This window comes from Oncorhynchus kisutch, linkage group LG29 (assembly GCF_002021735.2).
Source record: "Oncorhynchus kisutch isolate 150728-3 linkage group LG29, Okis_V2, whole genome shotgun sequence".
Classification (NCBI taxonomy): Eukaryota; Metazoa; Chordata; class Actinopteri; order Salmoniformes; family Salmonidae; genus Oncorhynchus; species Oncorhynchus kisutch.
The window spans coordinates 124,922-136,678 of NC_034202.2; the positions used below are offsets into that span (position 1 = coordinate 124,922).

The 11,757-nt window shown below is 43.9% G+C and overlaps 1 protein-coding gene across 2 annotated transcripts; it reads left to right on the top strand.

Moving 5' to 3' along the window:
• Positions 1–375: 375 nt before the first annotated feature.
• On the top strand, positions 376–6,483 carry LOC109875912 (F-box/WD repeat-containing protein 2). 2 transcript variants are annotated; one of them, XM_020468350.2, is made up of 8 exons: positions 376–600; positions 1,485–1,771; positions 3,079–3,301; positions 3,729–3,923; positions 4,250–4,383; positions 4,767–4,853; positions 5,080–5,249; positions 5,498–6,483. In XM_020468350.2, the coding sequence occupies exons 2-8, from the start codon at positions 1,505–1,507 to the stop codon at positions 5,784–5,786; spliced, it is 1,365 nt and encodes a 454-aa protein (XP_020323939.1). In that variant the 5' UTR covers positions 376–600; positions 1,485–1,504; the 3' UTR covers positions 5,787–6,483. The 2 variants fall into 2 exon arrangements, with proteins under 2 accessions (XP_020323939.1, XP_020323938.1); XM_020468349.2 differs by having other exon boundaries at positions 430–900.
• The last annotated feature ends 5,274 nt before the right edge of the window (positions 6,484–11,757 follow it).

An 11,757-nucleotide genomic window follows, 5' to 3' on the forward strand; every position in this document is an offset into this window, starting at 1 on the left:
AGAAAGAAAGATAAATTTTTGTATGTTTTGTTCTTGGTAAATTTTGGGGGGAAGCCTGACTTCGCTAGGCATCCATGAATACACACCACCGTTTATCTACTTCGTTCGTCCCTGACTAACCTGGCAGAACAGTCATTGCGTCCTGTGAATCCAAAATCATAAAGCTGGCTTTTATTTTGAAAAAAAGTGAGCTTGACCCGGAAAACCATCGCTAAGTAGCCGGAAGAACGTTTGCAGAAAAAGTTTGCAACATAAGGCATGCATCCATAGAGAATGATAGAGGCCTCTAGTGGCCAAAATGACATTATAGTATAAGCAGCGCAATTGAGGGCTTCCACCATTTTAATGTAGTCAACTGGGTGGGACTTCCGACTTCATTGGCTGATCCGTCCTGGTGACCCTATTGGAGTCATGTCCAACCGGGTCACGAGGAGGGCTAAGGCAAACGCGAAAAAGAAAATGGACTACTTCAAAACGTATATTGCCTCAATGGCGCGGCCCATGCTGTCACAGACACGAGTCCTCTATGTATCTCTATGGTTCCAGCCTTTACCTCAGTGGGTGCATCCATCGAGCTATATTGGATTTAGCTAGCTAACGGTAGTAGATGTATTCATCTACGTTTAGGTCAAACGTGACTGTATTGGTGCGTGTAACATTACCTATCCGTTAACTTCGGAAAGAAGCAGAGTCCCTCATTCCAGCTAGCTAGCCAGCCAGAAAAGCTAACGTAACGTTTATTTTCTAAGCCGATAAACTAATGACCTTCTGGCATCTCGCAAAAATTCTGATAGTTAAGTAGCGTTGTTTTGTTTGTAGAACGCAAAGAATACCAGGTGTTCCTGTCCGCCTGGCTAGCTAGCACAATACCGCCCACAGATACGGGTTCTACGGGAAATGGTACGTCGTTCTACCGTTACACGTTAGTGTACAATGCACCTTACTGCTGAAACGCTGGCTAGTTTAGCAACGTTAACCCTGAGCTATAACTTTAAATAAAATCGGCAAAGCTAGCTAGTCAGAACAGTAGATGTTCTACTCAGTACAACAGGCAGTGTTGTCTACGTTAGCTAGCTAGGCCAAAGTAAACGATTGAGGTAGACATTTGCTGGTAGTGTTAATGAAGTATTGTAAACAGTCAAAGGTGATCTTTGAGAATGTATTTTAACTACGCTTTAAAGGTAAACTCAGCGAAATGACGTTGCCACGAGCAGCACTGCAGTTATTGACATTAGCAATATACAACACATTATCTACCCATGTGCACGGATTCGCTTCTCGCTGTTCGTTTGGTAGCCACGGGACCAAAACAACCGAGAAGTTGAGTCTCGCGCTTCAACACTCTTAGTGTTGTTGCAGAAATGTACCAACTAAGTTGTTTGTTTACTTTCTGCATCTACGCCATGTCGCTGAGTCTACCTTTAAACACATAATAATGGTATGTAACGTTAACTAATCATGGTCACTGAACCCTGTAACCGCAGGTCGACGTTCTCATGTGTCCATGGAGAAGGCGGCCTTTGAGGGGTGGCTGGAGTCGGTCTCCGCCTCTTTCCTCACACTGAGCGACCAGCAGCGCAACCAGACCCTGGACCAACTCATCTCGCTGAGCGGTGCAGTCCAGCTGCGGCACCTGTCCAACGGACTGGAGGCGCTGCTCAAGCGGGACTTCCTGCGACTGCTGCCCCTGGAGCTCACCTTCTATTTGCTGCACTGGCTCGACCCGCAGACCCTGCTCACCTGCTGCCTGGTGTGCAAGGGGTGGAATAAGGTCAGGCTCTCTCTGTCATGGTGGTTGGATCTCTGGGGGTGTATAAGCAGTACGACAAAGGTCTGTGGCGCATTCAGCAGGACACAACATTTTGGAATAAAACATGTTATGTAGGACACACATGAACAAGGAATGGCTCTATTCATGGCATTTCTATCTGCAATGTTTGGAAACTGAATGTGGCCCAGGCTTCATGTTATACCCTTTTCACACCATTGTGCTGACCTGAACCATATTGTGCTGGCTTGGTTCTTTTTTCTTTCACCTTTCCAGTGTGGTTCTGTCAACTGTTGGTGGATGCATAACCAGGCCAGCACAGTACAACTCTATGTTTGAAGGGGTATTTTTTAGTAGCTGGTGTGCATGCAATTGAATAAGGCCAGGGTTTCCCACATGTGACACTAGCTAGGTTTCCATCCAATTGGTGACAGATTTTTATGGGAATATCTTAGAATCAGCATAAAGAAAATGTGCATTCTTCCACCAGTGGTGTGTTTCCACCAAACATACCTGTTGTGGATGACGAGAGGACACAGAATTTTCTTTTTGCTTAAGTTTTCATCTACCTAATAAAAATCAAAAGTTCTCAATGTGTTTCCACCTCCTTTTCAACTGTACTGATAGTTTGGTCACAAACTGTTGTGAAAATGGCACATATGCCTGCTCTGGTCTTGGCACGTGTGCTCTAGCCAACAGCTGGCAGATACAGTGCAGGTAGACTAGTCTACATGATGTTATAATGGTTGAGAATATTTTTTATTTGTCAAGCGTCGATCATCATGCCACCAGAATAAGACCCTCTATTTATTGGAAAGGCACATCAAGATCACCGTGCACTTCACCACCCTGTGAAGTTGAACTTATTTCATCTGTAGCCTAATAAACTGCATTGTTTGAGTGGTAGTACCACACATCCATATCATCATGTGACTATAAGTTGACTTTGATATCAATATTTGAGCATAAAGGCGTTTCTGCTACCATTTCTTGCATAATTAATTTTACGGACACAAAGATGTGTCTATATTTATACAATTGAACCGAAACTTCCTGTTTCCATCACCGCTGTTTTTGTATGCTATGACTTTACTCGCATAACTGGATGGAAATGTGGTTACTGATAATATTTTGGATTGAGAAATGCACTAGTGGTGCAAGTAAGGACTGATTTTAAATGTGTGTTATTGAGGTTAACTTTGAACCTTTCCTCCTAAGATTTGCCTCGGTTAGTTAGATTTGACGTTTCTTTGGGTTGCTTTGTCCTCGGTTCCGGTTGAACTATATAACCCTTTTGATAACTCCCGTAGGTGATAAGTGCGTGCACGGAGGTGTGGCAGGGTGTGTGCCGGGACCTGGGCTGGCGCATCGATGACTCCATCCAGGACGCGTCCCACTGGAAGGGTATCTACCTCAAGGCCAAGCTGCGCATGATGCAGTTGAAGGACCAGGAGGCCTTTGAGACCTCGTCGCTCATCGGGCACAGTGCGCGCGTCTACGCCCTCTACTACAAGGACGGCCTTCTCTGCACAGGTGGGTTATATGCGTATGGTCATTCTGGGGTGTCGTGGAGTGGTCTTCAGTGTTCTCCTACCATCCATTTGGCCAGGTGGTCTTTTTACTCTTTTGCCTGTTAGGTTGAATTTAAGGTTTAGGTGTTAGCATCTGTGAATAATGCTTCAATTGGCACTTTTGTGCAAAATGTAGTATCTGTAACAATCGCTAGTTTGCTGGAGGTCTTTTGTCGTCTTAAAATGTTGTTACATTCATACATGTAATTGTTTAATTCCTCATTGTAAAACTCACATTATTTCGTAGGCTCTGATGACCTTTCTTTAAAATAAAATCTTAAAGCTGCAACCTCGAGCTCCGATGCAATAATTTCATTCACCAACGTTTCGACAGCCAAGCTGGCTTCATCAGGCTATCCTCGTTGTAAAAGGTACAAATGATCTTGCAGGCTCTGATGACCTTTCTGCCAAACTGTGGGACGTCCGCACCGGGCAGTGCATCTACGGCATTCAGACGCACACCTGCGCCACAGTGAAGTTTGATGAGCAGAAGCTGGTGACTGGGTCCTTTGACAACACTATCGCCTGCTGGGAGTGGAGCACAGGTGCCAAGATCCAGCAGTTCCGTGGGCACACGGGTGCAGGTCAGTGTACCGCTGGGGTCCCTACCTTTCCCAGTTCCTGACTTAGGGGTGTTACGTCCATTGTTAATTTGGGTTTTAGGAAATAACTTGTGAGTTAGGCATTGTTTCCTAGATCTGTGGGTCTTTGATTGACAGGCAGATATGAACTCTGATTTTATGCGTGGGAGCTACCATTCCAAGTAGCCTCCATAGAGACCTTATCAGTGTCTAAATAGCTCTATTTTACAACAACAACAACATTCTTAAGGCTACGAATGATGGTCACAAATGGCAGAGCCATGTGTGTTGGTGTACTAAAGCCAGGTCTCTCTCCTTGCCTCTGGCAGTGTTCAGCGTGGACTACGAGGATGATCTGGACACGCTGGTGAGCGGCTCGGCCGACTTCTCTGTGAAAGTGTGGTCCCTGTCGGCAGGCGCCTGCCTCAACACCCTCACGGGACATACTGAGTGGGTCACCAAGGTAAACCTGCCTATCAACCGCCTGTCCTTGGTTATGTTAAGGATTGCTCGAAAATTGAATCGGTGTGTTTATGGGTATCCGTTGAGGACCTGATCGTTGAGGACCTAATCTTGAGTAGATATCTGGGATGCAAGGTGATTTGTAGATCAGTGATTGTGCCCATTGTCTTGTGCAAATGCTTGTGAAATGGATGAAAGGAGAAGGCTTTGCAGTGTTGCAATCTATAGCAAAGCCCTATCTAGCACATTCACAGATTTTTTTGTTTTGTTGCTGGTACATTTTGTTTACAAACTGCAAGCTACCCAGTGTTCAATAAGAATACTAGATGAAGGCCCCAAACTCGTCTCACATATTAAGACTATCAAACCATTTCCCCTGTGTAGGTGATTCTTCAGAAGAGTGAAGTAGAATCCATGGTGCACTGTCCTGGCGACTACATTCTGTTGAGTGCTGACAAATATGAAATAAAGGTAATATGGTTAATTAATTTGATCTTCTTTGCATCTGCTGCCATTCAACTTTCATGCAATAATTTAACCCTGTGCTTTTTGTCTTTTGTCAGTGTAATACTTAAGATGGCTCCATACAGTGTCCCCCTCAGCACAGTTTGACCACACGCTGTTTTCTCTACAGAGATGCATATATTCACACGCATATAAACAAATGAATGTGCGTGTATCATTGGTTATTTTGCAGGTTTGGCCTATAGGCAGGGAAATCAACTGTAAGTGCTTGAAGACCTTGTCTGTGTCAGAGGACCGTAGTGTGTGTCTGCAGCCTCGCCTGCAGTTTGACGGCCGCTATGTCGTTTGTAGCTCGGACCTGGGGATCTACCAGTGGGACTTTGCCAGCTTCGATATCCTCAGGTAAACTGCCCAGGGCCTTGTTTCTATCAGGAAACAGAACTTTAACCCTCAAAACTACCAGGTTGTAAACGACTTGATTCCTTGCTAGACTTGCTGTGAATAAGCCACAAAATCCTCAGAACTTTGGAGTATATGACTCACTTATCCATGGTAGCGAACAAAAGGAGTTGTGTGGGTGTTCATACATGGAATGTAACGGAGCCCTTCATACCTGCCAACAATCAGTTGCTGAATCTCCTTCTTTCCAGGGTCATCAAAACGCAGGACCCCGCCAACCTTTCCCTGCTCAGCTTCGGCGAGGTGTTCTCGCTCCTCTTCGACACCGACTTCTTGTATGTCATGGACCTGAGGACAGAAAGGATAACGGGTCGTTGGCCTCTGCCTGCCTACAGGAAGTCCAAACGAGGTTCCAGCTTCCTGCCGGGAGTCACCTCCTGGCTCAATGGGCTGGATGGGCGAAATGACTCTGGCCTCGTGTTCGCCACGAGCATGCCTGACCATAGCATTCACTTGGTTCTGTGGAAAGAAAACCGATAAAGAAAGCTATCGGCGAAACCTACGAGAGCTAGATTGTCAATTGCCATGTAAACAGGGTGCTCCGACTTTCGAAACCCAACATCAAGTTAGATAATGCATGGGCCAAAGTTGTTTTCCTTTTTTTTTCTCGACACATGCTCTCATACACGCATCATGTGACATGCTGTCACCAACCATAAGACACACCGAAACGCTGCTATGAATACAAGGGGAAGAAAGGCCCAGTTCAGAGGGCCAAGGAAGCAGTTTGTGTTAGTTCCAACCCTGCCATGGGTCTTCTCACTTTGAAGGAAATACAAGGACTGAATGGCTGAATGAAGAACGAACTCTCGAAAAACTGCATGGTCTACAACCATTAGACTGTGACAATTTTACAAAAACATTGCAAAACAAGTCAGGCTCTACAGCTGTAGACATTTCCCCTGTATTACCATGTATCAGAACCTTTCAACTTCGGACAAGGTTCTTCAAGCAGTTACGAGGCGGGAAGTTGCCTTAACACAATACTTCGTTACAAGAAAGTACATCTATGACTTTGGCATAGTGTGTCCTACGTTTTTCCTAGACTGTCAACTACCATCCCCATGAGAGTTTTATGTTGAAATGTTCAAAGTGGTTTGGTGCATCGGATTTGTACCATATTCAATGTAAATCCATTGTTTGATAATGCTTTTCTTAAAAGTCAACTTGACATTAAGTTGTGCCTTTTTCATTTGATTTGAATATTCACCTAGGTGTGACAAATCAAACTAGAATTTCATTATTACCAGGCACATTGCAATGAGAATGAATGTTGTAATTGTATATATATTTTTATTATCTTTCGTACTCTCCATACTATAACCAACCGCATACAATGTATTTCTAAACTTACTAGGCTTGTCACGATACCAACATTTTACAAACCATTTTTACATCAGGCCAAGTATCATGCCGCCACGTTGGAAAAATAATAAGTGGCCGAGTATCCTGTTCGCCCTGTCCCTCGGGAGCTTGTTTCCTAAACTTTCTCCAAAAACCTGTCACTTAAATTCACACTTCTACTCAATACAACACATTTAACTTCACACTGTTTAGTGTATTATAGAATGGCTGATTTGGTCATATTTGGCTGGAGGAATGTACATGCACAATTATCTGCATGTCATTGTCAGTAAGGGGAAAACACTGCTTGAAACCTTTACTCTTCAGTTAAGACACTTCCTCATGTCATGAGTAGCAGACCCTTTTCCTTTCTTCCTGTGCCAATCAAATGTGCCTACGTCTACTGTCAATTACCAGGTTGTTGGCTAGCTAGATAACATGATTTAACGTTGTTTGTAATCAAACTAATAATTAGCAACCCGGGATTAGTTTAAAACGGCCCGCGACATGGTTTGTGAAATTATATAAAATGCGCGCAAATCCTGATAGAAAGGGAAAAAAGGCATTCTGTTAATATGGGTAATATTTTTTGAATGTTTAGGCCAACTAAAGACGTTTTTTGTTGTTGCTGTAAAGCATGCCTGTGGCGAAAGGGTGCTCCATTTCACCTCTCTGACATGCCGACCAGACCAGACACGTCTCGTACGCCGCAAAATAAATGTAGAAATCCATGTTATTCAATTCATCTGCGTTCTCGCTCGCCACCGGCTACACGGGACCCAAAACGGCTGCGCGCGTGCGTTATCGTGCATAAATGTATTTTGTCCCCCTACACCAAACGCGATCACGACATGCAGGTTAAAATATCAAAAACTCTGAACCAATGACATTAATTTGGGGACAGGTCGAAAAGCATTAAACATGTATGGCAATTTAGCTAGTTAGAACGGCCAACCGAATCGTTTCTAGTCATCTCTCCTCTTTCCAGGCTTTTTCATCTTTGAACTTATGGTGATTGGCATCTACACTTACCACTACATCCGGAAAAACATTTCGTCTTTCAATCACCCATGTGGGTATAACCAATGAGGAGATGGCACGTGGGTAACTGCTTCTATAAACCAATGAGGAGATAGGAGAGGCAGGACTTTCAGTGCGATCTGCGTCAGAGCCATGGCATCGCTGGCGTGCTAAATAATTGAATGACAGGGATTTCTACATTTATTTTGCGACTCACGCATGCGACGTGTCCGGTATGGTCAGCATGTAAATTCTATATATTTTTAAACTGATGGCGGAATAGACGAGTTTGAAGAGCGGACAGAGAGAAGCGGGTGAGTGAGGGCTGTTAGTGGATGCAATGCACTGATTACAGCTGCTACACTTGATACGCGAATGACAGAAGTGGATATCATTGGACCTGCGCATACAAGAGACTAGTGGCTTAAATTCAACTGAATTTATTAACAAAATTGACTTTAAACAACAGGCGCCAGCGGGCTCTTTAGATCGGCAGGGCTGAACAAGTCGGTAGTATTGTGAAATGGTACAATGGTGTTCTAAAATGTTGGTATTATAAAGATCATCCGTTTTAGTACCTTTATTACCGTGGTACCGGTATACCGTGCAACACTAAATCCTGCTGCCATTTACCCTACATGATTCACTTGAATATTTCTTGTGAATTGCGGTATTGAAGTATAGACCAGGTAAATGTTTTTTTTTTTTTTTTACAGGATTTGAAGTTGGGAAGTTTGCACAATGTGAATGAGAGTGATCAATTGGTTATCAGCTTGGGAGTCAAAGCAAGACTTGACTCTCAGCTATGTTTTACAGTGACATTCGGTTCAGCAGTGTACTTAGACCAAGTCACTAATTTAAGAGCAAATACCCATCCATGCAGTTTTAAATGTCCATTTCAACACTTGCATATGTGATTTTCTCTAAAGATCACATTGGTTGCTCAGAGGTGAATTTAGCCCAGAGATGTTTTATTACTCTGAAAGAGACCTCAAAGATATCAGGAGTCTTCCCAGTTAAGTGGAAAAGACCGGATAGATTTTACACCAAGGCTGTTCCTGAAAAGTTTAATAGCTGTTAAATGCATGCTTCATCCATTCTTGTTCAATTCCTTGTACTCTTTCTCAAAAGCTCATTGGGGAGGTCTGAGGGTGGGACCTAGGATCTTCTCCAAAACACCTTGAAAGGTAAAGAGGTAGTTGAGGAAACAAGGATGGAGGCAGCAAGGATTTGAACGCTAGTAACATTTTTAGACAGTCTATGCTTCCCTTCTCCAAAGGATTCCTGATTCGCACTCTGAAGTTCTGTAATCTGTACAGACAAGTAGCTCTCCTGCCATTCTGTTGATGCCTTACTAAGCAGATGATGAATGGTACGGTAAACCTAGACATTTTTGCTGATACAATCTCATGTTTCATTAGTTCAAACAAGGCCTCTGAGGTCAGACCTCTACATGCATTTACTCACTAAACTGTATTGCACTGTAATAGCATCACACACCCAACCAATCTTTTTTTCACTTGCATACATCAATCAGCTTAATTCAGGTATGTTGGTTGTATATAACAATATTGCAGTCTTTCAAATAAATGGAAGTTGCTAACCTTAATGATAGTTTGACTTTTTTTCCTCCCTATGTGTTAAATAGGGAAATTAGATATGTTTCCTTACCTTGAAAGTGTCTGTACAAGGAGAAACTGCAATTTTTGGCCAGCACAAATTGGAGAAAAAACATCTATTGGCTCATTGGCTGAGCTTGCCAATCAGTGGTCTCCTGGCATGAATATTTTTAATGACCGGTTTATGCCTACACCATTCTGTTGGGGTACACACACTATTCCAACACAGAAAAGCTGCTTTTTAACATGATTGAATTCAGCCCTTAGTTCTAAAACTCCAAACGGTCTCATGTTTTGTTAGATCTGCTTTAAAAATTGACCTCTTACAGACTTTTTGGAAGAACTGAAAGAATTGACAATTCCCATGGAATTTAATAAGCACTCTGATAAGATTCTATAGAATGTCAGCTTTTGCTGACTTGAGGGTAAGACGTTAGAGTAAATATGGGTAGGTTTAACCAATTACTGCAGGGCAATTTGCATTAACGGAATTATGCAGAGACTCCGATTTTTCACTTTCAAATGTATGCCAAACAAAAACCGCAACTTGATTCACAATGACTACTTTGAACAATTTACACAGTAGGATATGTTATTCCAAGAGTAGGTGATCCTAGCGAATCCCCTATTTGTAAAATATCTAAATGAGAACCATTGATTTCAAAGTTAAATAAACCATAGAACTCTATGCACAAGGACGACCCTAGCTCACACAGGAAGCGGCGCTAGTGTCCTAATCCAGGCACTTGTCATCTCCTGTCTGGACTACTGAAACTCGCTGTTGGCTGGGCTCCCTGCTTGTGACATCAAACCCCTGCAACTTATCCAGAACTCTGCAGCCCACTGGCTTCCAGTCGAAGCTCGCATTCACAAGAAGACCATGGTACTTGTCTGCAGAGCAGCAAGAGGAACTGCATCTACCTACCTTCAGGCAATGCTCAAACCCTACACCCCAACCAGAGTACTCCTTTCTGCCACCTCTGGTCTCTTGGCCTTCCTACCCCTACAGGAGGACAGTGCCCAGGCCAAGCTCTTTTGGTCCCAGACTTGGCGCTCCCGTTCCGCTTGCTGTGCGGTAGCAGCAGAGAGAACAGACCAACTTGGGTGGCTGGAGTCATTGACCATTTTTAGGGCCTTCCTCTGACACTGTCTGGTATAGCCGTCCTGGGTGACAGGGACCTCGGCCCCAGTGATGTACTGGGCAGTACGCACTACCCTCTGTAGTGCCTTGCGGTCGGATGCCAAGCAGTGATGCAGCCAGTCAAGATGCTCTCAATGGTGCAGCTGTATAACATTTTGAGGATTTGAGAGGGAAGAGGCATTGTCATGCCCTTTTCACAACTGTGTTGGTGTATTTGGACATCGAGAAATTTGAATCTCAGGATCGTCTTCACTACAGCCCTGTCGATGTGAATGGGGGTGTGCTCAGCCTCTGTTTCCTGTAGCCCGCGCTGCAAAGCTAACTTGGCTAGCTCACTTTGAGGCCAGTTAACCTCATTAGCATACCCCGATTGTAACACTGTAGCATTGCTAGCTCCCGTCTCTCATTAGTTAAAACATCTCTCAGCTCTTTCGGTCGCGGAATACATGAACTCTCCCGACGTGGTTTCCTTCAACCAGCACAGAGCTTGAAATGGCACACTTTCACATCAAGGTAGCTGCTAATTGTTTAGCACATTACTATGCTCAACTATCTTAAATTAGCAGTGAGGCTTCTAACTAGCTAGCTTATGGGCTTGCTTTCCAGCAAGCTAGCCACACTAGCACATACGGTTGCATAAGCATGGCTAGATAACTTGGACATTAGTTCCCTACCTGCTAAGATGGTAGCGTTGCTAGCTCCCTTCTTGTTTGTGTTGACTAAACTGACCAGTTTAGCCTCATGGAATTACGGTTGTGGGAGATTTTCAGCTCGAATTCAAATGCACCACACTGTTCCCCATTTATTTTATTTAACCAGGAAAGTTTGGCTAGGACTGTGCTAGCTATAGCTTACCCATAGCCTCACTAGTTCAAGGCCGAATGAAGTACTGCAGGCATAGTCATAATAGCGGTCAAACAAGGAAATGGTTCCAATCGTTTTTCCATCATTCATTTTTTTCCATAGACACACTTAAGGGCTCTGTTTCCTGTAGGCTTACCCTGGTGTGACATTTTGATAACCGTATAAATCTTTCTAGGACAACCTGTCTTTCGCCATTCACTGTGGCCTTTTTCCCTCTGACTTATTGTGCAAGCAATCAGTCAAGCCAGCTCTGAGACACGCTGCTCAGGCTTTCCCGCCAGAGGGCGCTGCCACTATAGACAAGGCAGGAGAACTCTAGCCATATTCGCTTCTCCGTTCTACGGGAGAACAGGTTTCCAGGGCTCACTGTGAAACCCCCTCAGCCCTTTTTAGGTTCTGAGGAGCATTTTTGTTCTACATGGCAAAGGCGACTTGGCTCTGTTATTAAGGAGAACACCCTCCA

Coding starts and splice junctions, on each gene's coding strand:
- LOC109875912 (XM_020468350.2), top strand. CDS start 1,505: ATGGAGAAGGCGGCCTTTGAGGGGTGGCTGGAGTCGGTCTCCGCCTCT. Junction 3,302..3,728: donor GGACGGCCTTCTCTGCACAG/GTGGGTTATATG, acceptor ATGATCTTGCAG/GCTCTGATGACCTTTCTGCC. Junction 3,924..4,249: donor CCGTGGGCACACGGGTGCAG/GTCAGTGTACCG, acceptor TGCCTCTGGCAG/TGTTCAGCGTGGACTACGAG.